The sequence below is a fragment of the Oncorhynchus kisutch genome, linkage group LG16 (genome assembly GCF_002021735.2).
Source record: "Oncorhynchus kisutch isolate 150728-3 linkage group LG16, Okis_V2, whole genome shotgun sequence".
Taxonomy (NCBI): domain Eukaryota; kingdom Metazoa; phylum Chordata; class Actinopteri; order Salmoniformes; family Salmonidae; genus Oncorhynchus; species Oncorhynchus kisutch.
Genome location: NC_034189.2, coordinates 971,097 through 996,454, shown reverse-complemented (window position 1 = coordinate 996,454; position 25,358 = coordinate 971,097). Strand labels below are relative to the sequence as shown.

Here is a 25,358-nt window from a genome sequence, read left to right as displayed (position 1 = left end):
GGTACCCCCTGTATATAGCCTCCACATTGACTCTGTACCAGTACCCCCTGTATATAGCCTCCACATTGACTCTGTACCAATACCCCCTGTATATAGCCTCCAAATTGACCTCTGTACCGGTACCCCCTGTATATAGCCTCCACATGGACTCTGTACCCCGGTAACCCCTATGTATATAGCCTCCACATTTCGACTCTGTACCGGGTACCCCCTGTATATATCCTCTACATTGGCTCTGTAACCCGGTACCCCCCTGTATATAGCGCCTCCACATTGACTCTGTACTGGGCTACCCCCTGTATATAGCCTCCAACATTGACCTCTTGGTACCGGGTACCCCCTGCTATATATCCTCTACATTGAACTTTACCGGTACCCCCTGTATATAGCCTCCACATTGACTCTGTACTGGTACCCCTGTATAATAGCCTCCACCATTGATTCTGTACCAGTACCCCACCCCTGTATATAGCTCAACATGATCTGGCGTACCCCCTTGTATATAGCCTCAACAATTTTGACTGCTGACCGGTACCCCCTGTATATGAGCCTCCACATTGACTCTGTACCGGTACCCCCTGTATATAGCCTCCACATTGAATCTGTACCGGTACCCCCTGTATATAGCCTCCACATTGACTCTGTACCGGTACCCCCTGTATATAGCCTCCACATTGACTCTGTACCGGTACCCCCTGTATATAGCCTCCACAATGACTCTGTACCGTAATACCCTGTATATAGCCTCCACATTTACTCTGTACCGTAATACCCTGTATATAGCCTCCACATTGACTCTGTACCGGTACCCCCTGTATATAGCCTCCACACTGACTCTGTACCGTAATACCCTGTATATAGCCTCCACATTGACTCTGTACCGTAACACCCTGTATATAGCCTCCACATGGACTCTGTACCGTAATACCCTGTATATAGCCTCCACATTGACTCTGTACCATAATACCCTGTATATAGCCTCCACATTGACTCTGTACCAGTACCCCCCTGTATATAGCCTCCACATTGACTCTGTACCGTAACACCCTGTATATAGCCTCCACATTGACTCTTACCGTAATACCTGTATATAGCCTCCACATTGACTCTGTACCGTAACACCCTGTATATAGCCTCCACATGTAGCCTCCACCCTTGGACTCTGTACCGGTACCCCCTGTATATAGCCTCCACATTGACTCTGTACCGGTACCCCCTGTATATAGCCTCCACATTGACTCTGTACCGGTACCCCCTGTATATAGCCTCCACATTGACTCTGTACCGGTACCCCCTGTATATAGCCTCCACATTGACTCTGTACCAGTACCCCCTGTATATAGCCTCCACATTGACTCTGTACCGTAACACCCTGTATATAGCCTCCACATTGACTCTGTACCGGTACCCCCTGTATATAGCCTCCACATTGACTCTGTACCAGTACCCCCTGTATAGCCTCCACATTGACTCTGTACCGGTACCCCTGTATATAGCCTCCACATAGACTCTGTACCGGTACCCCCTGTATATAGCCTCCACATTGACTCTGTACCGGTACCCCCTGTATATAGCCTCCACATTGACTCTGTACCGGTACCCCTGTATATAGCCTCCACATTGACTCTGTACCGGTACCCCATGTATATAGCCTCCACATTGACTCTGTACCGTACCCCCTGTATATAGCCTCCACATTGACTCTGTACCGGTACCCCCTGTATATAGCCTCCACATTGACTCTGTACCGGTACCCCCTGTATATAGCCTCCACATTGACTCTGTACCGGTACCCCCTGTATATAGCCTCCACATTGACTCTGTACCGGTACCCCCTGTATATAGCCTCCACATTGACTCTGTACCGGTACCCCCTGTATATAGCCTCCACATTGACTCTGTACCGGTACCCCTGTATATAGCCTCCACATTGACTCTGTACCGGTACCCCCTGTATATAGCCTCCACATTGACTCTGTACCGGTACCCCCTGTATATAGCCTCCACATGTAGCCTCCACATGGACTCTGTACCGGTACCCCCTGTATATAGCCTCCACATTGACTCTGTACCGGTACCCCCTGTATATAGCCTCCACATTGACTCTGTACCGGTACCCCCTGTATATAGCCTCCACATTGACTCTGTACCGGTACCCCCTGTATATAGCCTCCACATTGACTCTGTACCGGTACCCCCTGTATATAGCCTCCACATTGACTCTGTACCGGTACCCCCTGTATATAGCCTCCACATTGACTCTGTACCGGTACCCCCTGTATATAGCCTCCACATTGACTCTGTACCGGTACCCCTGTATATAGCCTCCACATTGACTCTGTACCGTATACCCTGTATATAGCCTCCACATTGACTCTGTACCGGTACCCCCTGTATATAGCCTCCACATTGACTCTGTACCAGTACCCCCTGTATATAGCCTCCACATTGACTCTGTACCGTAACACCCTGTATATAGCCTCCACATTGACTCTGTACCGGTACCCCCTGTATATAGCCTCCACATTGACTCTGTACCGGTACCCCCTGTATATAGCCTCCACATTGACTCTGTACCGGTACCCCCTGTATATAGCCTCCACATTGACTCTGTACCGGTACCCCCTGTATATAGCCTCCACATTGACTCTGTACCGGTACCCCCTGTATATAGCCTCCACATTGACTCTGTACTGGTACCCCCTGTATATAGCCTCCACATTGACTCTGTACCGGTACCCCCTGTATATATCCTCTACATTGACTGTACCGGTACCCCCTGTATATAGCCTCCACATTGACTCTGTACTGGTACCCCTGTATATAGCCTCCACATTGATTCTGTACCAGTACCCCCCTGTATATAGCCTCCACATTGACTCTGTACGGTACCCCCTGTATATAGCCTCCACATTGACTCTGTACCGGTACCCCCTGTATATAGCCTCCACATTGACTCTGTACCGGTACCCCCTGTATATAGCCTCCACATTGACTCTGTACCGGTACCCCCTGTATATAGCCTCCACATTGACTCTGTACCGTAATACCCTGTATATAGCCTCCACATTACTCTGTACCGTAATACCCTGTATATAGCCTCCACATTGACTCTGTACCGGTACCCCCTGTATATAGCCTCCACATTGACTCTGTACCGGTACCCCCTGTATATAGCCTCCACATTGACTCTGTACCATAACACCCTGTATATAGCCTCCACATTGACTCTGTACCGGTACCCCCTGTATATAGCCTCCACATTGACTCTGTACCGGTACCCCCTGTATATAGCCTCCACATTGACTCTGTACCAATACCCCCTGTATATAGCCTCCACATTGACTCTGTACCGGTACCCCCTGTATATAGCCTCCACATTGACTCTGTACCGGTACCCCCTGTATATAGCCTCCACATTGACTCTGTACCGGTACCCCCTGTATATAGCCTCCACATTGACTCTGTACCGGTACCCCCTGTATATAGCCTCCACATTGACTCTGTACCGGTACCCCCTGTATATAGCCTCCACATTGACTCTGTACCGGTACCCCCTGTATATAGCCTCCACATTGACTCTGTACCGGTACCCCCTGTATATAGCCTCCACATTGACTCTGTACGGTACCCCCTGTATATAGCCTCCACATTGACTCTGTACCGGTACCCCTGTATATAGCCTCCACATTGACTCTGTACCGGTACCCCTGTATATAGCCTCCACATTGACTCTGTACCGTAACACCCTGTATATAGCCTCCACATTGACTCTGTACCGGTACCCCCTGTATATAGCCTCCACATTGACTCTGTACCGTAATACCCTGTATATAGCCTCCACATTGACTCTGTACCGGTACCCCCTGTATATAGCCTCCACATTGACTCTGTACCGGTACCCCCTGTATATATCCTCTACATTGGCTCTGTACCGGTACCCCCTGTATATAGCCTCCACATTGACTCTGTACGGTACCCCCTGTATATAGCCTCCACATTGACTCTGTACCGGTACCCCCTGTATATATCCTCTACATTGACTGTACCGGTACCCCCTGTATATAGCCTCCACATTGACTCTGTACTGGTACCCCTGTATATAGCCTCCACATTGATTCTGTACCAGTACCCCCCTGTATATAGCCTCAACATTGACTCTGTACCGGTACCCCCTGTATATAGCCTCCACATTGACTCTGTACCGGTACCCCCTGTATATAGCCTCCACATTGACTCTGTACCGGTACCCCCTGTATATAGCCTCCACATTGACTCTGTACCGGTACCCCCTGTATATAGCCTCCACATTGACTCTGTACCGGTACCCCCTGTATATAGCCTCCACATTGACTCTGTACCGGTACCCCCTGTATATAGCCTCCACATTGACTCTGTACCGTAATACCCTGTATATAGCCTCCACATTGACTCTGTACCGGTACCCCCTGTATATAGCCTCCACATTGACTCTGTACCAGTACCCCTGTATATAGCCTCCACATTGACTCTGTACCGTACACCCTGTATATAGCCTCCACATTGACTCTGTACCGGTACCCCTGTATATAGCCTCCACATTGACTCTGTACCGGTACCCCCTGTATATAGCCTCCACATTGACTCTGTACGGTACCCCCTGTATATAGCCTCCACATTGACTCTGTACCGGTACCCCTGTATATAGCCTCCACATTGACTCTGTACCGGTACCCCCTGTATATAGCCTCCACATTGACTCTGTACTGGTACCCCCTGTATATAGCCTCCACATTGACTCTGTACCGGTACCCCCTGTATATATCCTCTACATTGACTGTACCGGTACCCCCTGTATATAGCCTCCACATTGACTCTGTACTGGTACCCCTGTATATAGCCTCCACATTGATTCTGTACCAGTACCCCCCTGTATATAGCCTCAACATTGACTCTGTACCGGTACCCCCTGTATATAGCCTCCACATTGACTCTGTACCGGTACCCCTGTATATAGCCTCCACATTGACTCTGTACCGGTACCCCCTGTATATAGCCTCCACATTGACTCTGTACCGGTACCCCTGTATATAGCCTCCACATTGACTCTGTACCGGTACACCTGTATATAGCCTCCACATTGACTCTGTACCGGGACCCCCTGTATATAGCCTCCACATGACTCTGTACGGTACCCCCTGTATATAGCCTCCACATTGACTCTGTACCGGTACCCCCTGTATATAGCCTCCACATTGACTGTACCGGTACCCCTGTATATAGCTCACATTGACTCTGTACTGGTACCCCTGTATATAGCCTCCACATGACTCTGTACCGTACCCCCTGTATATAGCCTCAACATTGACTCTGTACCGGTACCCTGTATATAGCCTCCACATTGACTCTGTAACGGTACCCCCGTGTATAGCCTCCACATTGACTCTGTACCGGTACCCCCTGTATATAGCCTCCCACATTGACTCTGTACCGGTACCCCCTGTATATAGCCTCCACATTGACTCTGTAAGGTACCCCCTGTATATAGCCTCCACATTGACTCTGTACCGGTACCCCTGTATATAGCCTCCACATTGACTCTGTACCGGTTATACCCGTTATATAGCCTCACATTGACTCTGTACCAGTACCCCCTGTATATAGCCTCCACATTGACTCTGTACCGGTACCCCTGTATATAGCCTCCACATTGACTCTGTACCGTACCCCTGTATATAGCCTCCCACATTGACTCTGTACCGTAACCCCTGTATATAGCCTCCACATTGACTCTGTACCGTAATACCCTGTATATAGCCTCCACATTGACTCTGTACCGGTAACACCCTGTATATAGCCTCCACATTGACTCTGTACCAGTATACCCTGTATATAGCTCCACATTGACTCTGTACCCGGTCCCCCTGTATATAGCCTCCACATTGACTCTGTACCGTAACCCCTGTATATAGCCTCCACATTGACTCTGTACCGTAACCCCTGTATATAGCCTCCACATTGACTCTGTACCGTACCCCCTGTATATAGCCTCCACATTGACTCTGTACGGTAATACCCTGTATATAGCCTCCACATGACTGTACCGGTACCCCCTGTATATAGCCTCCACATTGACTCTGTACCGGTACCCTGTATATAGCCTCCACATTGACTCTGTACTTAACCCCGTTATAGCCTCCACATTGACTCTGTACCGGTACCCCCTGTATATAGCCTCCACATTGACTCTGTACCGTACCCCTGTATATAGCCTCCACACATTGACTCTGTACGGTACGTACCAGTACCCCCTGTATATAGCCTCCACATTGACTCTGTACCGGTACCCCGTATATAGCCTCCACATTGACTCTGTACGGTACCCCTGTATATAGCCTCCACATTGACTCTGTACCGTACCCCTGTATATAGCCTCCACATTGACTCTGTACCGTACACCCTGATATAGCCTCCACATTGACTCTGTACCGGTACCACCCTGTATATAGCCTCCACATTGACTCTGTACCGGTACCCCTGTATATAGCTCCACATTGACTCTGTACCGGTACCCCCTGTATATAGCCTCCACATTGACTCTGTACCGGTACCCCTGTATATAGCTCCAACATTGACTCTGTACCGGTACCCCTGTATATAGCCTCCACATTGACTCTGTACCGGTACCCCCTGTATATAGCCTCACATGACTCTGTACCGGTACCCCTGTATATAGCCTCCACATTGACTCTGTACGGTACCCCTGATATAGCCTCACATAGCCTCCACATGGACTCTGTACCGGTCCCCCATTTGTTTTGTATATATAGCCTCCACATTGACTCTGTACCGGTACCCCTGTATATAGCCTCCACATTGACTCTGTACCGGTACCCCCTGTATATAGCCTCCACATTGACTCTGTACCGGTACCCCTGTATATAGCCTCCACATTGACTCTGTACCGGTACCCCTGTATATAGCCTCCACATTGACTCGTAACGGTACACCCTGTATATAGCCTCACATTGACTCTGTACCGGTACCCCCTGTATAGCCTCCACATTGACTCTGTACCGGTACCCCTGTATATAGCCTCCACATTGACTCTGTATGGTACCCCTGTATATAGCCTCCACATTGACTCTGTACCGGTACCCCCTGTATATAGCCTCCACATTGACTCTGTACCGGTACCCCCTGTATATAGCCTCCACATTGACTCTGTACCGGTACCCCCTGTATATAGCCTCCACGGTTGACTCTGTCCGGTACCCCTGTATATAGCCTCCACATTGACTCTTGTACCGGTACCCCCTGTATATGGCCTCCACATTGACTCTGTACGTATACCCTGTATATAGCCTCCACATTGACTCTGTAGTAATACCCTGTGTATATAGCCTCACATTGACTCTGTACCGGTACCCCCTGTATATAGCCTCCACATTGACTCTGTACCAGTACCCCTGTATATAGCCTCCACATTGATCTGTACCGTCACCCTGTATATAGCCTCCACATGACTCTGTACCGGTACACCCTGTATATAGCCTCCACATTGACTCTGTACCGTACCCCCTGTATATAGCCTCCACATTGACTCTGTACCGGTACCCCATGTGTATATAGCCTCCACATTGACTCTGTACCGGTACCCCCTGTATATAGCCACATTGACTCTGTACCGGTACCCCCTGTATATATCCCTCTACATTGGCTCTGTACCGGTACCCCCCGTATATAGCCTCCACATTGACTCTGTACTGGTACCCCCTGTATATAGCCTCCACATTGACTCTGTACCGGTACCCCCTGTATATAGCCTCCACATTGACTGTACCGGTACCCCTGTATATAGCCTCCACATTGACTCTGTACTGGTCCCTGTATATAGCCTCCACATTGATTCTGTACCGGTACCCCCTGTATATAGCCTCAACATTGACTCTGTACCGGTACCCCTGTATATAGCCTCCACATTGACTCTGTACGGTACCCCTGTATATAGCCTCCACATTGAACTCTGTACCGGTACCCCCTGTATATAGCCTCCACATTGACTCTGTACCGGTACCCCTGTATATAGCCTCCACATTGACTCTGTACCGGTACCCCCTGTATATAGCCTCCACATTGACTCTGTACGGTACCCCTGTATATAGCCTCCACATTGACTCTGTACGGTACCCCTGTATATACCTCCACATTGACTGTTGTACCGGTACCCCCTGTATATAGCCTCCACATTGACTCTGTACCGGTACCCCTGTATATAGCCTCCACATTGATTCTGTACCAGTACCCCCCCTGTATATAGCCTCAACATTGACTCTGTACCGGTACCCCCTGTATATAGCCTCCACATTGACTCTGTACCGGTACCCCCTGTATATAGCCTCCACATGAATCTGTACCGGTACCCCCTGTATATAGCCTCCACATTGACTCTGTACCGGTACCCCTGTTTATATAGCCTCCACGTTGACTCTGTAACGGTACCCCCTGTATATAGCCTCCACATTGACTCTGTACCGGTACCCCCTGTATATAGCTCCACATGACTCTGTACCGTAATACCCTGTATATAGCCTCCACATTGACTCTGTACCGTAACAACCCTGTATATAGCCTCCACATTGACTCTGTACTGTAATACCCTGTATATAGCCTCCACATTGACTCTGTACCGTAACACCCTGTATATAGCCTCCACAATTGACTCTGTACCATAATACCCTGTATATAGCCTCCACATTGACTCTGTACCAGTACCCCCTGTATATAGCCTCCACATTGACTCTGTACCGTAACACCCTGTATATAGCCTCCACATTGACTCTGTACCGTAATACCCTGTATATAGCCTCCACATGACTCTGTACCGTAACACCCTGTATATAGCCTCCACATTGACTCTGTACCATAATACCCTGTATATAGCCTCCACAATGACTCTGTACCAGTACCCCCTGTATATAGCCTCCACAATGACTCTGTACCAGTACCCCCTGTATATAGCCTCCACATTGACTCTGTACCGTAATACGTACCAGTACCCCCTGTATATAGCCTCCACATTGACTCTGTACCGGTACCCCCTCTATATAGCCTCCACATTGACTCTGTACCGGTACCCCCTCTATATAGCCTCCACATTGACTCTGTACCGGTACCCCCTGTATATAGCCTCCACATTGACTCTGTACCGGTACCCCCTGTATATAGCCTCCACATTGACTCTGTACCGGTACCCCTGTATATAGCCTCCACATTGACTCCTGTACCGTAACACCCTGTATATAGCCTCCACATTGACTCTATACCGTAACACCATGTATATAGCCTCCACATTGACTATGTACCGTAATACCCTGTATATAGCCTCCACATTGACTCTGTACCTTAATACCCTGTATATAGCCTCCACATTGACTCTGTACCGTAATACCCTGTATATAGCCTCCACATTGACTCTGTACCGTAACACCCTGTATATAGCCTCCACATTGACTCTGTACCGTAACACCCTGTATATAGCCTCCACATTGACTCTGTACCGTAATACCCTGTATATAGCCTCCACATTGACTCTGTACCGTAACACCCTGTATATAGCCTCCACATTGACTCTGTACCAGTACCCCCTGTATATAGCCTCCACATTGACTCTGTACCGTAACACCCTGTATATAGCCTCCACATTGACTCTGTACTGTAATACCCTGTATATAGCCTCCACATTGACTCTGTACCGTAACACCCTGTATATAGCCTCCACATTGACTCTGTACCATAATACCCCTGTATATAGCCTCCACATTGACTCTGTACCGTAACACCCTGTATATAGCCTCCACATTGACTCTGTACCGTAACACCCTGTATATAGCCTCCACATTGACTCTGTACCGTAATACCCTGTATATAGCCTCCACATTGACTCTGTACCGTAACACCCTGTATATAGCCTCCACATTGACTCTGTACCGTAATACCCTGTATATAGCCTCCACACTTGACTCTGTACCGTAACACCCTGTATATAGCCTCCACATTGACTCTGTACTGTAATACCCTGTATATAGCCTCCACATTGACTCTGTACCGTAACACCCTGTATATAGCCTCCACATTGACTCTGTACCATAATACCCTGTATATAGCCTCCACATTGACTCTGTACCAGTACCCCCTGTATATAGCCTCCACATTGACTCTGTACCGTAACACCCTGTATATAGCCTCCACATTGACTCTGTACCGTAATACCCTGTATATAGCCTCCACATTGACTCTGTACCGTAACACCCTGTATATAGCCTCCACATTGACTCTGTACCATAATACCCTGTATATAGCCTCCACAATGACTCTGTACCAGTACCCCCTGTATATAGCCTCCACAATGACTCTGTACCAGTACCCCCTGTATATAGCCTCCACATTGACTCTGTACCGTAATACGTACCAGTACCCCCTGTATATAGCCTCCACATTGACTCTGTACCGGTACCCCCCTCTATATAGCCTCCACATTGACTCTGTACCGGTACCCCTCTATATAGCCTCCACATTGACTCTGTACCGGTACCCCCTGTATATAGCCTCCACATTGACTCTGTACCGGTACCCCCTGTATATAGCCTCCACATTGACTCTGTACCGGTACCCCTGTATATAGCCTCCACATTGACTCTGTACCGTAACACCCTGTATATAGCCTCCACATTGACTCTATACCGTAACACCATGTATATAGCCTCCACATTGACTATGTACCGTAATACCCTGTATATAGCCTCCACATTGACTCTGTACCTTAATACCCTGTATATAGCCTCCACATTGACTCTGTACCGTAATACCCTGTATATAGCCTCCACATTGACTCTGTACCGTAACACCCTGTATATAGCCTCCACATTGATCTGTACCGTAACACCCCTGTATATAGCCTCCACATTGACTCTGTACCGTAATACCCTGTATATAGCCTCCACATTGACTCTGTACCGTAACACCCTGTATATAGCCTCCACATTGACTCTGTACCAGTACCCCCTGTATATAGCCTCCACATTGACTCTGTACCGTAACACCCTGTATATAGCCTCCACATTGACTCTGTACCAGTACCCCCTCTATATAGCCTCCGCATTGACTCTGTACCGGTACCCCCCTCTATATAGCCTCCACATTGACTCTGTACCAGTACCCCCTCTATATAGCCTCCACATTGACTCTGTACCGTAATACGTACCAGTACCCCCTGTATATAGCCTCCACATTGACTCTGTACCGGTACCCCCTGTATATAGCCTTCACATTGACTCTGTACCGGTACCCCCTTGTACATAGCCTCCACATTGAATCTGTACCAGTACCCCCTGTATACAGCCTCCACATTGACTCTGTACCAGTACCCCCTGTATATAGCCTCCACATTGACTCTGTACCAATACCCCCTGTATATAGCCTCCACATTGACTCTGTACCGGTACCCCCTGTATATAGCCTCCACATAGACTCTTTACCGGTACCTCCTGTATATAGCCTCCACATTGACTCTGTACCGGTACCCCCTGTATATAGCCTCCACATGTAGCCTCCACATGGACTCTGTACCGGTACCCCCTGTATATAGCCTCCACATTGACTCTGTACCGGTACCCCCCTGTATATAGCCTCCACGTTGACTCTGTACCGGTACCCCCTGTATATAGCCTCCACATTGACTCTGTACCGGTACCCCCTGTATATGGCCTCCACATTGACTCTGTACCGTAATACCCTGTATATAGCCTCCACATTTACTCTGTACCGTAATACCCTGTATATAGCCTTCACATTGACTCTGTACCGTAATACCCTGTATATAGCCTCCACATTGACTCTGTACCAGTACCCCCTGTATATAGCCTCCACATTGACTCTGTACCGTAACACCCTGTATATAGCCTCCACATTGACTCTGTACCGGTACCCCCTGTATATAGCCTCCACATTGACTCTGTACCAGTACCCCCTGTATATAGCCTCCACATTGACTCTGTACCAATACCCCCTGTATATAGCCTCCACAATGACTCTGTACCAGTACCCCCTGTATATAGCCTCCACATTGACTCTGTACCGTAACACCCTGTATATAGCCTCCACATTGACTCTATACCGTAACACCATGTATATAGCCTCCACATTGACTATGTACCGTAATACCCTGTATATAGTCTCCACATTGACTCTGTACCGTAATACCCTGTATATAGCCTCCACATTGACTCTGTACCGTAACACCCTGTATATAGCCTCCACATTGACTCTGTACCGTAATACCCTGTATATAGCCTCCACATTGACTCTGTACCGGTACCCCCTGTATATAGCCTCCACATAGACTCTGTACCGGTACCTCCTGTATATAGCCTCCACATTGACTCTGTACCGGTACCCCTGTATATAGCCTCCACATGTAGCCTCCACATGGACTCTGTACCGGTACCCCCTGTATATAGCCTCCACATTGACTCTGTACCGGTACCCCCTGTATATAGCCTCCACGTTGACTCTGTACCGGTACCCCCTGTATATAGCCTCCACATTGACTCTGTACCGGTACCCCCTGTATATGGCCTCCACATTGACTCTGTACCGTAATACCCTGTATATAGCCTCCACATTTACTCTGTACCGTAATACCCTGTATATAGCCTTCACATTGACTCTGTACCGTAATACCCTGTATATAGCCTCCACATTGACTCTGTACCAGTACCCCCTGTATATAGCCTCCACATTGACTCTGTACCGTAACACCCTGTATATAGCCTCCACATTGACTCTGTACCGGTACCCCCTGTATATAGCCTCCACATTGACTCTGTACCAGTACCCCCTGTATATAGCCTCCACATTGACTCTGTACCAATACCCCCTGTATATAGCCTCCACAATGACTCTGTACCAGTACCCCCTGTATATAGCCTCCACATTGACTCTGTACCGTAACACCCTGTATATAGCCTCCACATTGACTCTATACCGTAACACCATGTATATAGCCTCCACATTGACTATGTACCGTAATACCCTGTATATAGCCTCCACATTGACTCTGTACCGTAATACCCTGTATATAGCCTCCACATTGACTCTGTACCGTAACACCCTGTATATAGCCTCCACATTGACTCTGTACCGTAATACCCTGTATATAGCCTCCACATTGACTCTGTACCTTAATACCCTGTATATAGCCTCCACATTGACTCTGTACCGTAACACCCTGTATATAGCCTCCACATTGACTCTGTACCGTAATACCCTGTATATAGCCTCCACATTGACTCTGTACCGTAACACCCTGTATATAGCCTCCACATTGACTCTGTACCGTAACACCCTGTATATAGCCTCCACATTGACTCTGTACCGTAATACCCTGTATATAGCCTCCACATTGACTCTGTACCGTAACACCCTGCATATAGCCTCCACATTGACTCTGTACCAGTACCCCCTGTATATAGCCTCCACATTGACTCTGTACCGTAACACCCTGTATATAGCCTCCACATTGACTCTGTACCAGTACCCCCTCTATATAGCCTCCACATTGACTCTGTACCGGTACCCCCTCTATATAGCCTCCACATTGACTCTGTACCAGTACCCCCTCTATATAGCCTCCACATTGACTCAGTACCGTAACACCCTGTATATAGCCTCCACATTGACTCTATACCGTAACACCATGTATATAGCCTCCACATTGACTATGTACCGTAATACCCTGTATATAGCCTCCACATTGACTCTGCACCGTAACACCCTGTATATAGCCTCCACATTGACTCTGTACCAGTACCCCCTGTATATAGCCTCCACATGACTCTGTACCATAACACCCTGTATATAGCCTCCACATTGACTCTGTACCGGTACCCCCTCTATATAGCCTCCACATTGACTCTGTACCAGTACCCCCTCTATATAGCCTCCACATTGACTCTGTACCGTAATACGTACCAGTACCCCCTGTATATAGCCTCCACATTGACTCTGTACCAGTACCCCCTCTATATAGCCTCCACATTGACTCTGTACCGTAATACGTACCAGTACCCCCTTGTATATAGCCTCCACATTGACTCTGTACCAGTACCCCCTCTATATAGTAATACCCTGTATATAGTCTCCACATTGACTCTGTACCGTAATACCCTGTATATAGCCTCCACATTGACTCTGTACCGTAATACCCTGTATATAGCCTCCACATTGACTCTGTACCGTAACACCCTGTATATAGCCTCCACATTGACTCTGTACCGTAACACCCTGTATATAGCCTCCACATTGACTCTGTACCGTAATACCCTGTATATAGCCTCCACATTGACTCTGTACCGTAATACCCTGTATATAGCCTCCACATTGACTCAGTACCGTAATACCCTGTATATAGCCTCCACATTGACTCTGTACCGTAATACGTACCAGTACCCCCTGTATATAGCCTCCACATTGACTCTGTACCAGTACCCCCTCTATATAGCCTCCACATTGACTCTGTACCGTAATACGTACCAGTAACCCTTGTATATAGCCTCCACATTGACTCTGTACCAGTACCCCCCTCTATATAGTAATACCCTGTATATAGTCTCCACATTGACTCTGTACCGTAATACCCTGTATATAGCCTCCACATTGACTCTGTACCGTAATACCCTGTATATAGCCTCCACATTGACTCTGTACCGTAACACCCTGTATATAGCCTCCACATTGACTCTGTACCGTAACACCCTGTATATAGCCTCCACATTGACTCTGTACCGTAATACCCTGTATATAGCCTCCACATTGACTCTGTACCGTAATACCCTGTATATAGCCTCCACATTGACTCAGTACCGTAATACCCTGTATATAGCCTCCACATTGACTCAGTACCGTAATACCCTGTATATAGCCTCCACATTGACTCAGTACCGTAATACCCTGTATATAGCCTCCACATTGACTCTGTACCGTAACCCCCTGTATACAGCCTCCACATTGACTCTGTACCGTAACACCCTGTATACAGCCTCCACATTGACTCTGTACCGTAATACCCTGTATATAGCCTCCACATTGACTCTGTACCGTAACACCCTGTATATAGCCTCCACATTGACTCTGTACCGTAACACCCTGTATATAGCCTCCACATTGACTCTGTACCGTAACACCCTGTATACAGTAATACGTAATACCCTGTATATAGCCCCATGTACATATTGATATTTTATTGTCTTACTGTTTTTACTTTAGTTTATTTAGAATATATTATATTATATTATATTATATTAATATATTATATATATATATTTTCTTAAGAAAAACAAGAGTTAAAACTGCATTGTTGGTCAGTCAGCATTTCACTGTGAGGTCTACACCTGTTGGTTAAGGGCTGGTCAGTCAGCATTTCACTGTGAGGTCTACACCTGTTGGTTAAGGGCTGGTCAGTCAGCATTTCACTGTGAGGTCTACACCTGTTGGTTAAGGGCTGGTCAGTCAGCATTTCACTGTGAGGTCTACACCTGTTGGTTAAGGGCTGGTCAGTCAGCATTTCACTGTGAGGTCTACACCTGTTGGTTAAGGGCTGGTCAGTCAGCATTTCACTGTGAGGTCTACACCTGTTGGTTAAGGGCTGGTCAGTCAGCATTTCACTGTGAGGTCTACACCTGTTGGTTAAGGGCTGGTCAGTCAGCATTTCACTGTGAGGTCTACACCTGTTGGTTAAGGGCTGGTCAGTCAGCATTTCACTGTGAGGTCTACACCTGTTGGTTAAGGGCTGGTCAGTCAGCATTTCACTGTGAGGTCTACACCTGTTGGTTAAGGGCTGGTCAGTCAGCATTTCACTGTGAGGTCTACACCTGTTGGTTTAGGGCTGGTCAGTCAGCATTTCACTGTGAGGTCTACACCTGTTGGTTAAGGGCTGGTCAGTCAGCATTTCACTGTGAGGTCTACACCTGTTGGTTAAGGGCTGGTCAGTCAGCATTTCACTGTGAGGTCTACACCTGTTGGTTAAGGGCTGGTCAGTCAGCATTTCACTGTGAGGTCTACACCTGTTGGTTAAGGGCTGGTCAGTCAATATTTCACTGTGAGGTCTACACCTGTTGGTTAAGGACTGGTCAGTCATCATTTCACTGTGAGGTCTACACCTGTCGGTTAAGGGCTGGTCAGTCAGCATTTCACTGTGAGGTCTACACCTGTTTTATTCTGCACATTATTCTGCACATCAATTTGATTTGACATGTTAGTGGGTCTAGGAGTCCTAACCCTAACCCCTAACCCTAAACCCCTAATCCCCCCAAACCCCTAACACTTAACCCTAACCCTTAACCTCAACCCTAACCCCTAACCCTAACCCCTAAACCCAACCCCTAACCCCTAACCCCAACCCCTAACCCCTAACCCTTACCCTTACCCCAATCCCTTACCCCAACCCTAACCCCTATCCCTAACCCCTAACCCTAACTCGGGACCCCTCAACTGAAGCTAGCCAGCTAACCAGCGGGTATGCTAGCGGTCTCCAGCTAACCGGTCATCAGCTAACCTGTAGTTCGGAAAGCTCTCGCCTGTTCGTACAACGCGACTTTAACCAGAGCACAACGGACCTATTTATTTTTCATCCCCGGATTCCCACCGCAAACGGAACATCTTTCAGCTGGATTTTTCAGCAACTAGCTATCTAGCTAAACCGCAACCTCGGATTACTCCTGGCTAGTGTTTCCACCCACTTAGCTTGAAGCTAGCCCGGCCGTAGCACCTGCGCTACCACCGTAGCATACTCCTGAGCTACAATACCCGGGCCCACGACCGGTCTACCGATGTCATCGCATGAAGAGGAATAAACAGACTCACCCCATCGCGACGTCCCCCAAAGGCTAACTCTCTAGCCCTCGCTATCTCCCTGCTTGCTAATTCGGCCTGCTAACTGCTAGCTTGTCCAGCTCCGGCCCGCTAACTGCTACCTTGTCTAGCCCGGGCCTACAAACTGTTAGCTTGTTAGCACAGGCCTGCTAACCGCCTGAATCGCCGCGTCTCAAACGCTCACCGGACCCATATTTACTTTCTATCTCTTTTGACTTTTAATTTGTTTATACCTTCCGGAAACCTGCCTCACCCAATGTGATACGGAATCGCTATTATTTTTTTATTTATTTTTAGAACACACTCAAGAACCTCCAGAAGCTAACCAGCTAACTAGCTACAAGCTATTTAGTCATTGTTAGTTTTTTTTTTACCTGGATAACACTCGCCAGGCCAGCTTCCCTGCCCCATCCACCGCTGCCCCCTGGACACTGATCTCTTGGCTACATAGCTGATGCACGCTGGACTGTCCATTAATCACGGTACTCCATTCTGCTTGTTTGTTCTATCTGTTGGCCCCGTTGCCTAGTCTACGCCATTTTACCTGCTGTTGTTGTGCTAGCTGATTAGCTGTTGTCTCACCTACTGTTTTAGCTAGCTTTCCCAATTCAACACCTGTGATTACTGTATGCCTCGCTGTATGTCTCTCTCAAATGTCAATATGCCTTGTATACTGTTGTTCAGGTTAGTTATCATTGTTTTAGTTCACAATGGAGCCCCTAGTTCCACTCTTCACGCCCCTGATAACTCCTTTGTCCCACCTCCCACACATGCGGTGACCTCACCCATTACTACCAGCATGTCCAGAGATACAACCTCCCTCATCATCACCCAGTGCCTGGGCTTACCTCCGCTGTACCCGCACCCCACCATACCCCTGTCTGCGCATTATGCCCTGAATATATTCTACCATGCCCAGAAACCTGCTCCTCTTATTCTCTGTCCCCAACGCTCTAGGCGACCAGTTTTGATAGCCTTTAGCCGCACCCTCATACTACTCCTTCTCTGTTCCGCGGGTGATGTGGAGGTAAACCCAGGCCCTGCATGTCCCCAGGCACCCTCATTTGTTGACTTCTGTGATCGAAAAAGCCTTGGTTTCATGCATGTCAACATCAGAAGCCTCCTCCCTAAGTTTGTTTTACTCACTGCTTTAGCACACTCTGCTAACCCTGATGTCCTTGCTGTGTCTGAATCCTGGCTCAGGAAGGCCACCAAAAATTCAGAGATTTCCATACCCAACTATAACATCTTCCGTCAAGATAGAACTGCCAAAGGGGGCGGAGTTGCAGTTTACTGCAGAGATAGCCTGCAAAGTAATGTCATACTTTCCAGGTCCATACCCAAACAGTTCGAACTACTAATTTTGAAAATTACTCTCTCCAGAAATAAGTCTCTCACGGTTGCCGCCTGCTACCGACCCCCCTCAGCTCCCAGCTGTGCCCTGGACACCATTTGTGAATTGATCGCCCCCCATCTAGCTTCAGAGTTTGTTCTGTTAGGTGACCTAAACCGGGATATGCTTAACACCTCGCCAGTCCTACAATCTAAGCTAGATGCCCTCAATCTCACACAAATCATCAAGGAACCCACCAGGTACAACCCTAACTCTGTAAACAAGGGCACCCTCATAGACGTCATCCTGACCAACTGGCCCTCCAAATACACCTCCGCTGTCTTCAACCAGGATCTCAGCGATCACTGCCTCATTGCCTGTATCCGCTACGGAGCCGCAGTCAAACGACCACCCCTCATCACTGTCAAACGCTCCCTAAAACACTTCTGTGAGCAGGCCTTTCTAATCGACCTGGCCCGGGTATCCTGGAAGGACATTGACCTCATCCCGTCAGTTGAGGATGCCTGGTCATTCTTTAAAAGTAACTTCCTCACCATTTTAGATAAGCATGCTCCGTTCAAAAAATGCAGAACTAAGAACAGATACAGCCCTTGGTTCACCCCAGACCTGACTGCCCTCGACCAGCACAAAAACATCCTGTGGCGGACTGCAATAGCATCGAATAGTCCCCGTGATATGCAACTGTTCAGGGAAGTCCGGAACCAATACACGCAGTCAGTCAGGAAAGCTAAGGCCAGCTTCTTCAGGCAGAAGTTTGCATCCTGTAGCTCCAACTCCAAAAAGTTCTGGGACACCGTGAAGTCCATGGAGAACAAGAGCACCTCCTCCCAGCTGCCCACTGCACTGAGGCTAGGTAACACGGTCACCACTGATAAATCCATGATTATCGAAAACTTCAATAAGCATTTCTCAACGGCTGGCCATGCCTTCCGCCTGGCTACTTCAACCTCGGCCAACAGCTCCGCCCCCCCCGCAGCTCCTCGCCCAAGCCTCTCCAGGTTCTCCTTTAACCAAATCCAGATAGCAGATGTTCTGAAAGAGCTGCAAAACCTGGACCCATACAAATCAGCTGGGCTTGACAATCTGGACCCTCTATTTCTGAAACTATCTGCCACCATTGTCGCAACCCCTATTACCAGCCTGTTCAACCTCTCTTTCATATCGTCTGAGATCCCCAAGGATTGGAAAGCTGCCGCAGTCATCCCCCTCTTCAAAGGGGGAGACACCCTGGACCCAAACTGTTACAGACCTATATCCATCCTGCCCTGCCTATCTAAGGTCTTCGAAAGCCAAGTCAACAAACAGGTCACTGACCATCTCGAATCCCACCGCACCTTCTCCGCTGTGCAATCTGGTTTCCGAGCCGGTCATGGGTGCACCTCAGCCACACTCAAGGTACTCAACGATATCATAACCGCCATCGATAAAAGACAGTACTGTGCAGCCGTCTTCATCGACCTTGCCAAGGCTTTCGACTCTGTCAATCACCATATTCTTATCGGCAGACTCAGGAGCCTCGGTTTTTCGGATGACTGCCTTGCCTGGTTCACCAATTACTTTGCAGACAGAGTTCAGTGCGTCAAATCGGAGGGCATGCTGTCTGGTCCTCTGGCAGTCTCTATGGGGGTGCCACAGGGTTCAATTCTCGGGCCGACTCTTTTCTCTGTGTATATCAATGATGTTGCTCTTGCTGCGGGCGATTCCCTGATCCACCTCTACGCAGACGACACCATTCTACATACCTTCGGCCCGTCTTTGGACACTGTGCTATCTAACCTCCAAACAAGCTTCAATGCCATACAACACTCCTTCCGTGGCCTCCAACTGCTCTTAAACGCTAGTAAAACCAAATGCATGCTTTTCAACCGGTCGCTGCCTGCACCCGCATGCCCGACTAGCATCACCACCCTGGATGGTTCCGACCTAGAATATGTGGACGTCTATAAGTACCTAGGTGTCTGGCTAGACTGCAAACTCTCCTTCCAGACTCATATCAAACATCTCCAATCGAAAATCAAATCAAGAGTCGGCTTTCTATTCCGCAACAAAGCCTCCTTCACTCACGCCGCCAAGCTTACCCTAGTAAAACTGACTATCCTACCGATCCTCGACTTCGGCGATGTCATCTACAAAATGGCTTCCAACACTCTACTCAGCAAACTGGATGCAGTCTATCACAGTGCCATCCGTTTCGTCACTAAAGCACCTTATACCACCCACCACTGCGACTTGTATGCTCTAGTCGGCTGGCCCTCGCTACATATTCGTCGCCAGACCCACTGGCTCCAGGTCATCTACAAGTCCATGCTAGGTAAAGCTCCGCCTTATCTCAGCTCACTGGTCACGATGGCAACACCCATCCGTAGCACGCGCTCCAGCAGGTGTATCTCACTGATCATCCCTAAAGCCAACACCTCATTTGGCCGCCTTTCGTTCCAGTACTCTGCTGCCTGTGACTGGAACGAATTGCAAAAATCGCTGAAGTTGGAGACTTTTATCTCCCTCACCAACTTCAAACATCAGCTATCTGAGCAGCTAACCGATCGCTGCAGCTGTACATAGTCTATTGGTAAATAGCCCACCCTTTTTCACCTACCTCATCCCCATACTGTTTTTATTTATTTACTTTTCTGCTCTTTTGCACACCAATATCTCTACCTGTACATGACCATCTGATCATTCATCACTCCAGTGTTAATCTGTAAAATTGTAATTATTTGCCTACCTCCTCATGCCTTTTGCACACATTGTATATAGACTCCCCCTTTGGTTTCTACTGTGTTATTGACTTGTTAATTGTTTACTCCATGTGTAACTCTTTGTTGTCTGCTCACACTGCTATGCTTTATCTTGGCCAGGTCGCAGTTGCAAATGAGAACTTGTTCTCAACTAGCCTACCTGGTTAAATAAAGGTGTTCTCAACTAGCCTACCTGGTTAAATAAAGGTGTTCTCAACTAGCCTACCTGGTTAAATAAAGGTGTTCTCAACTAGCCTACCTGGTTAAATAAAGGTGTTCTCAACTGGCCTACCTGGTTAAATAAAGGTGAAATAAATAAAAAATAAAAACCCCTAACCCCTAACCCCTAACCCCTAACCCTAACCCTTAACCCTACCCCTAACCCCTAACCCCTAACCCCTAACCCCTAACCCTAACCCTTAACCATAACCCCTAACCCCAACCCCAACCCTAAACCCTAACCCTACACCTAACCCCTAAACCCAACCCTAACCCTAAACCCTAACTCTACACCTAATCCCTAACCCTGTGTAGAGGTGTATACGTACAGGTGAGGTCAGGGGGACTGTACTGGTCAGGTGTGTAGAGATGTGAAGGTTTGGCTACTCTCAGGTAGACCACCTCGGCTGTGTTCTTCAGAGCAGATACTGCGTCTTCATGCATCACATCTTCTAAACACACCTGGTTCACCTGGTGACAGAGACATGACATAGACAGTCAAACATGACATAGATACATGACATACCGTGCTTTTGGAAAGTATTCCGACCCCTTGACTTTTTCCATATTTTGTTACGTTCTAAAATTCCTCGTCACAATACCCCATAATGACATCACAATACCCCATAATGACATCACAATACCCCATAATGACATCACAATACCCCATAATGACAAAGCAATACCCCATAATGACATCACAATACCCCATAATGACATCACAATACCCATAATGACATCACAATACCCCATAATGACATCACAATACCCCATAATGACATCACAATACCCCATAATGACATCACAATACCCTACCCCATAATGACATCACAATACCCCATAATGACATCACAATACCCCATAATGACATCACAATACCCCATAATGACATCACAATACCCCATAATGACATCACAATACCCCATAATGACATCACAATACCCCATAATGACATCACAATACCCCATAATGACATCACAATACCCCATAATGACATCACAATACCCCATAATGACATCACAATACCCCATAATGACATCACAATACCCCATAATGACATCACAATACCCCATAATGACATCACAATACCCCATAATGACATCACAATACCCCATAATGACATCACAATACCCCATAATGACATCACAATACCCCATAATGACATCACAATACCCCATAATGACATCACAATACCCCCCATAATGACATCACAATACCCCATAATGACATCACAATACCCCATAATGACATCACAATACCCCATAATGACATCACAATACCCCATAATGACATCACAATACCCCATAATGACATCACAATACCCCATAATGACATCACAATACCCCATAATGACATCACAATACCCCATAATGACATCACAATACCCCATAATGACATCACAATACCCCATAATGACATCACAATACCCCATAATGACATCACAATACCCCATAATGACATCACAATACCCCATAATGACATCACAATACCCCATAATGACATCACAATACCCCATAATGACATCACAATACCCCATAATGACATCACAATACCCCATAATGACATCACAATACCCCATAATGACATCACAATACCCCATAATGACATCACAATACCCCATAATGACATCACAATACCCCATAATGACATCACAATACCCCATAATGACATCACAATACCCCATAATGACATCACAATACCCCATAATGACATCACAATACCCCATAATGACATCACAATACCCCCATAATGACATCACAATACCCCATAATGACATCACAATACCCCATAATGACATCACAATACCCCATAATGACAAAGCAAAAAAAATGTATTTTTATTTTGCAAATGTATATTAAAAAACTGCAGTATCACATTTATTTAGTATTCAGACCCTTTACTCAGTAATTTGTTGAAGCACCTTTGGCAGCGATTACAGCCTCTAGTCTTCTTGGGTATGACGCTACAAGCTTGGCACACCTATATTTGGGGAGTTTCTCCCATTCTTCTTTGCAGATCCCTTCAAGCTCTGTCAGGTTGGATGGGGAGCGTCGCTGCACAGCTATTTTCAAGTCTCTCCAGAGATGTTCGGTCAGGTTCAAGTCAGGGCTCTGGCTGGGCCACTCAAGGACATTCAGAGATTTGTCCCGAAGCCACTTCTGCACTGTCTTGGCTGTGTGCTTAGGGTCGAATGCCTGTTGGAAGGTGAACGTTCGCCCCTGTCTGAGTTCCTGAGCACTCTGGAACAGGTTTTGATCAATGATCTCTCTGTACTTTCCTCCGTTCATCTTTCTCTTGATCCTGACTAGTCTCCCAGTCCTTGCCACCGAAAAACATCCCCTCAGCATGATGCTGCCACCACCATGCTTCACCGTAGGGATGGTGCCAGGTTTCCTCCAGATGTGATGCTTGGCATTCAGGCCAATGAGTCTTGGTTTCGTCAGAACAGAGAATCTTGTTTCTCATGGTCTGAGAGTCCTTTAGGTGCCTTTCGGAAAACTCCAAGCAGGCTGTCTTGTGCCTTTTTTCTGAGGAGTGGCTTCCGCCTGGTCACTCTACCATAAAGGCCTGATTGATTGGGTTCTTGGTCACCTCCCTGACCAATCTCCCCCGGCGGCCAGTTGTAGGAAGAGTCTTTGTAGCTCCAAACGTCTCCCAACTAAGTGATCTGATTACTTTTTACAGTGTATTGTGTGTTTACATTTATATTTTAGTCATTTAGCAGACACTCTTCTCCAGAGAGACGTACAGTTAGTGCATTCATCTTCAGATAGCTAGGTGAGACAACCACATATCACAGTCATAGTCAGGACATTCATCTTCAGATAGCTAGGCGTTCCATTACAATTCTACAGACAAAGGAATTCTCCGGTTGGAACATTATTGAAGATTTATGATAAAAACATCCTAAAGATTGATTCTATACTTCGTTTGACATGTTTCTACGAACTGTAAAATGACTTTGTCTGAACTTTCGCCTGGACTTGCCCGCGCATCGTGAGTTTGGATTGTGTACTAAACGCGCAAACAAAAATGAGGTATTTGGACATAAATGATGAACTTTATCAAACAAATCAAACATTTATTGTGGAGCTGGGATTCATGGGAGTGCATTCTGATGAAGATCATCAAAGGTAAGTGAATATTTATAATGCTATTTCTGACGTCTGTTGACTCCAACAAGGCGGATATCTGTATGGCTTGATTTGTTGTCTGAGCGCCATACTCAGATTATTGCATGGTGTGCTTTTTCGGTAAAGTTTTTTTGATATCTGACACAGTGGTTACATTAAGGAGAAGTTTATCTAAAGTTCCAAGCATAACACTTGTATTTTCATCAACATTTATGATGAGTATTTCTGTAAATTGATGTGGCTCTATGCAAAATCACCGGATGTTTTTGGAACTACTGAACATAACGCGTCAATGTAAACTCCGATTTTTGGATATTAATATGCACTTTATCGAACAAAACATACATGTATTGTGTAACATGAAATCCTATGAGTGTCATCTGATGAAGATCATCAAAGGTTAGTGATTCATTATATGTCTATTTCTGCTTTTTGTGACTCCTCTCTTTGGCTGGAAAAATGGCTGTGTTTTTCTGTGACTAGGTGCAGACCTAACATAATCGTTTGGTGTGCTTTCGTCGTAAAGCCTTTTTGAAATCGGACAGTGTGGTGGGATTAACAACAAGTTTATCTTTCAAATGGTGTAAAATACTTCTATGTTTGAGGAATTCTAATAATGAGATTTCTGTTGTTTTGGATTTGGCACCCTGCACTTTCACTGGCTGTTGTTATATCACGTTAGCGGGATCTAAGCCATTAGAAGATGAGCAGGGACACTGCTGTCCTAGCTTCAGGGGGAAACTGGTTCCACCATTGGGGTGCCAGGACAGAGAAGAGCTTGGACTGGGCTGAGCGGGACCTGCCTTCCGTTGGGGTGGGAGGACAGAGAAGAGCTTGGACTGGGCTGAGCGGGAGCTGCCTCCCGTAGGGGTGGGAGGACAGAGAAGAGCTTGGACTGGGCTGAGCGGGAGCTGCCTCCCATAGGGGTGGGAGGACAGAGAAGAGCTTGGACTGGGCTGAGCGGGAGCTGCCTCCCGTAGGGGTGGGAGGACAGAGAAGAGCTTG

At 47.2% G+C, this 25,358-nt stretch overlaps 1 protein-coding gene across 3 annotated transcripts in view; it reads right to left on the bottom strand.

Annotated features, from left to right (window-relative positions):
* Positions 1-25,358, bottom strand: part of LOC109886097 (disks large homolog 4) — a 132,150-nt gene that overhangs the window by 41,207 nt on the left and 65,585 nt on the right. For all 3 annotated transcript variants that reach the window (XM_031791501.1, XM_031791502.1, XM_031791504.1), the window contains one exon: positions 21,549-21,690. In XM_031791501.1, coding sequence (XP_031647361.1) covers positions 21,549-21,690 — 142 coding nt within the window. The remainder of the gene's footprint in view (positions 1-21,548; positions 21,691-25,358) is intronic.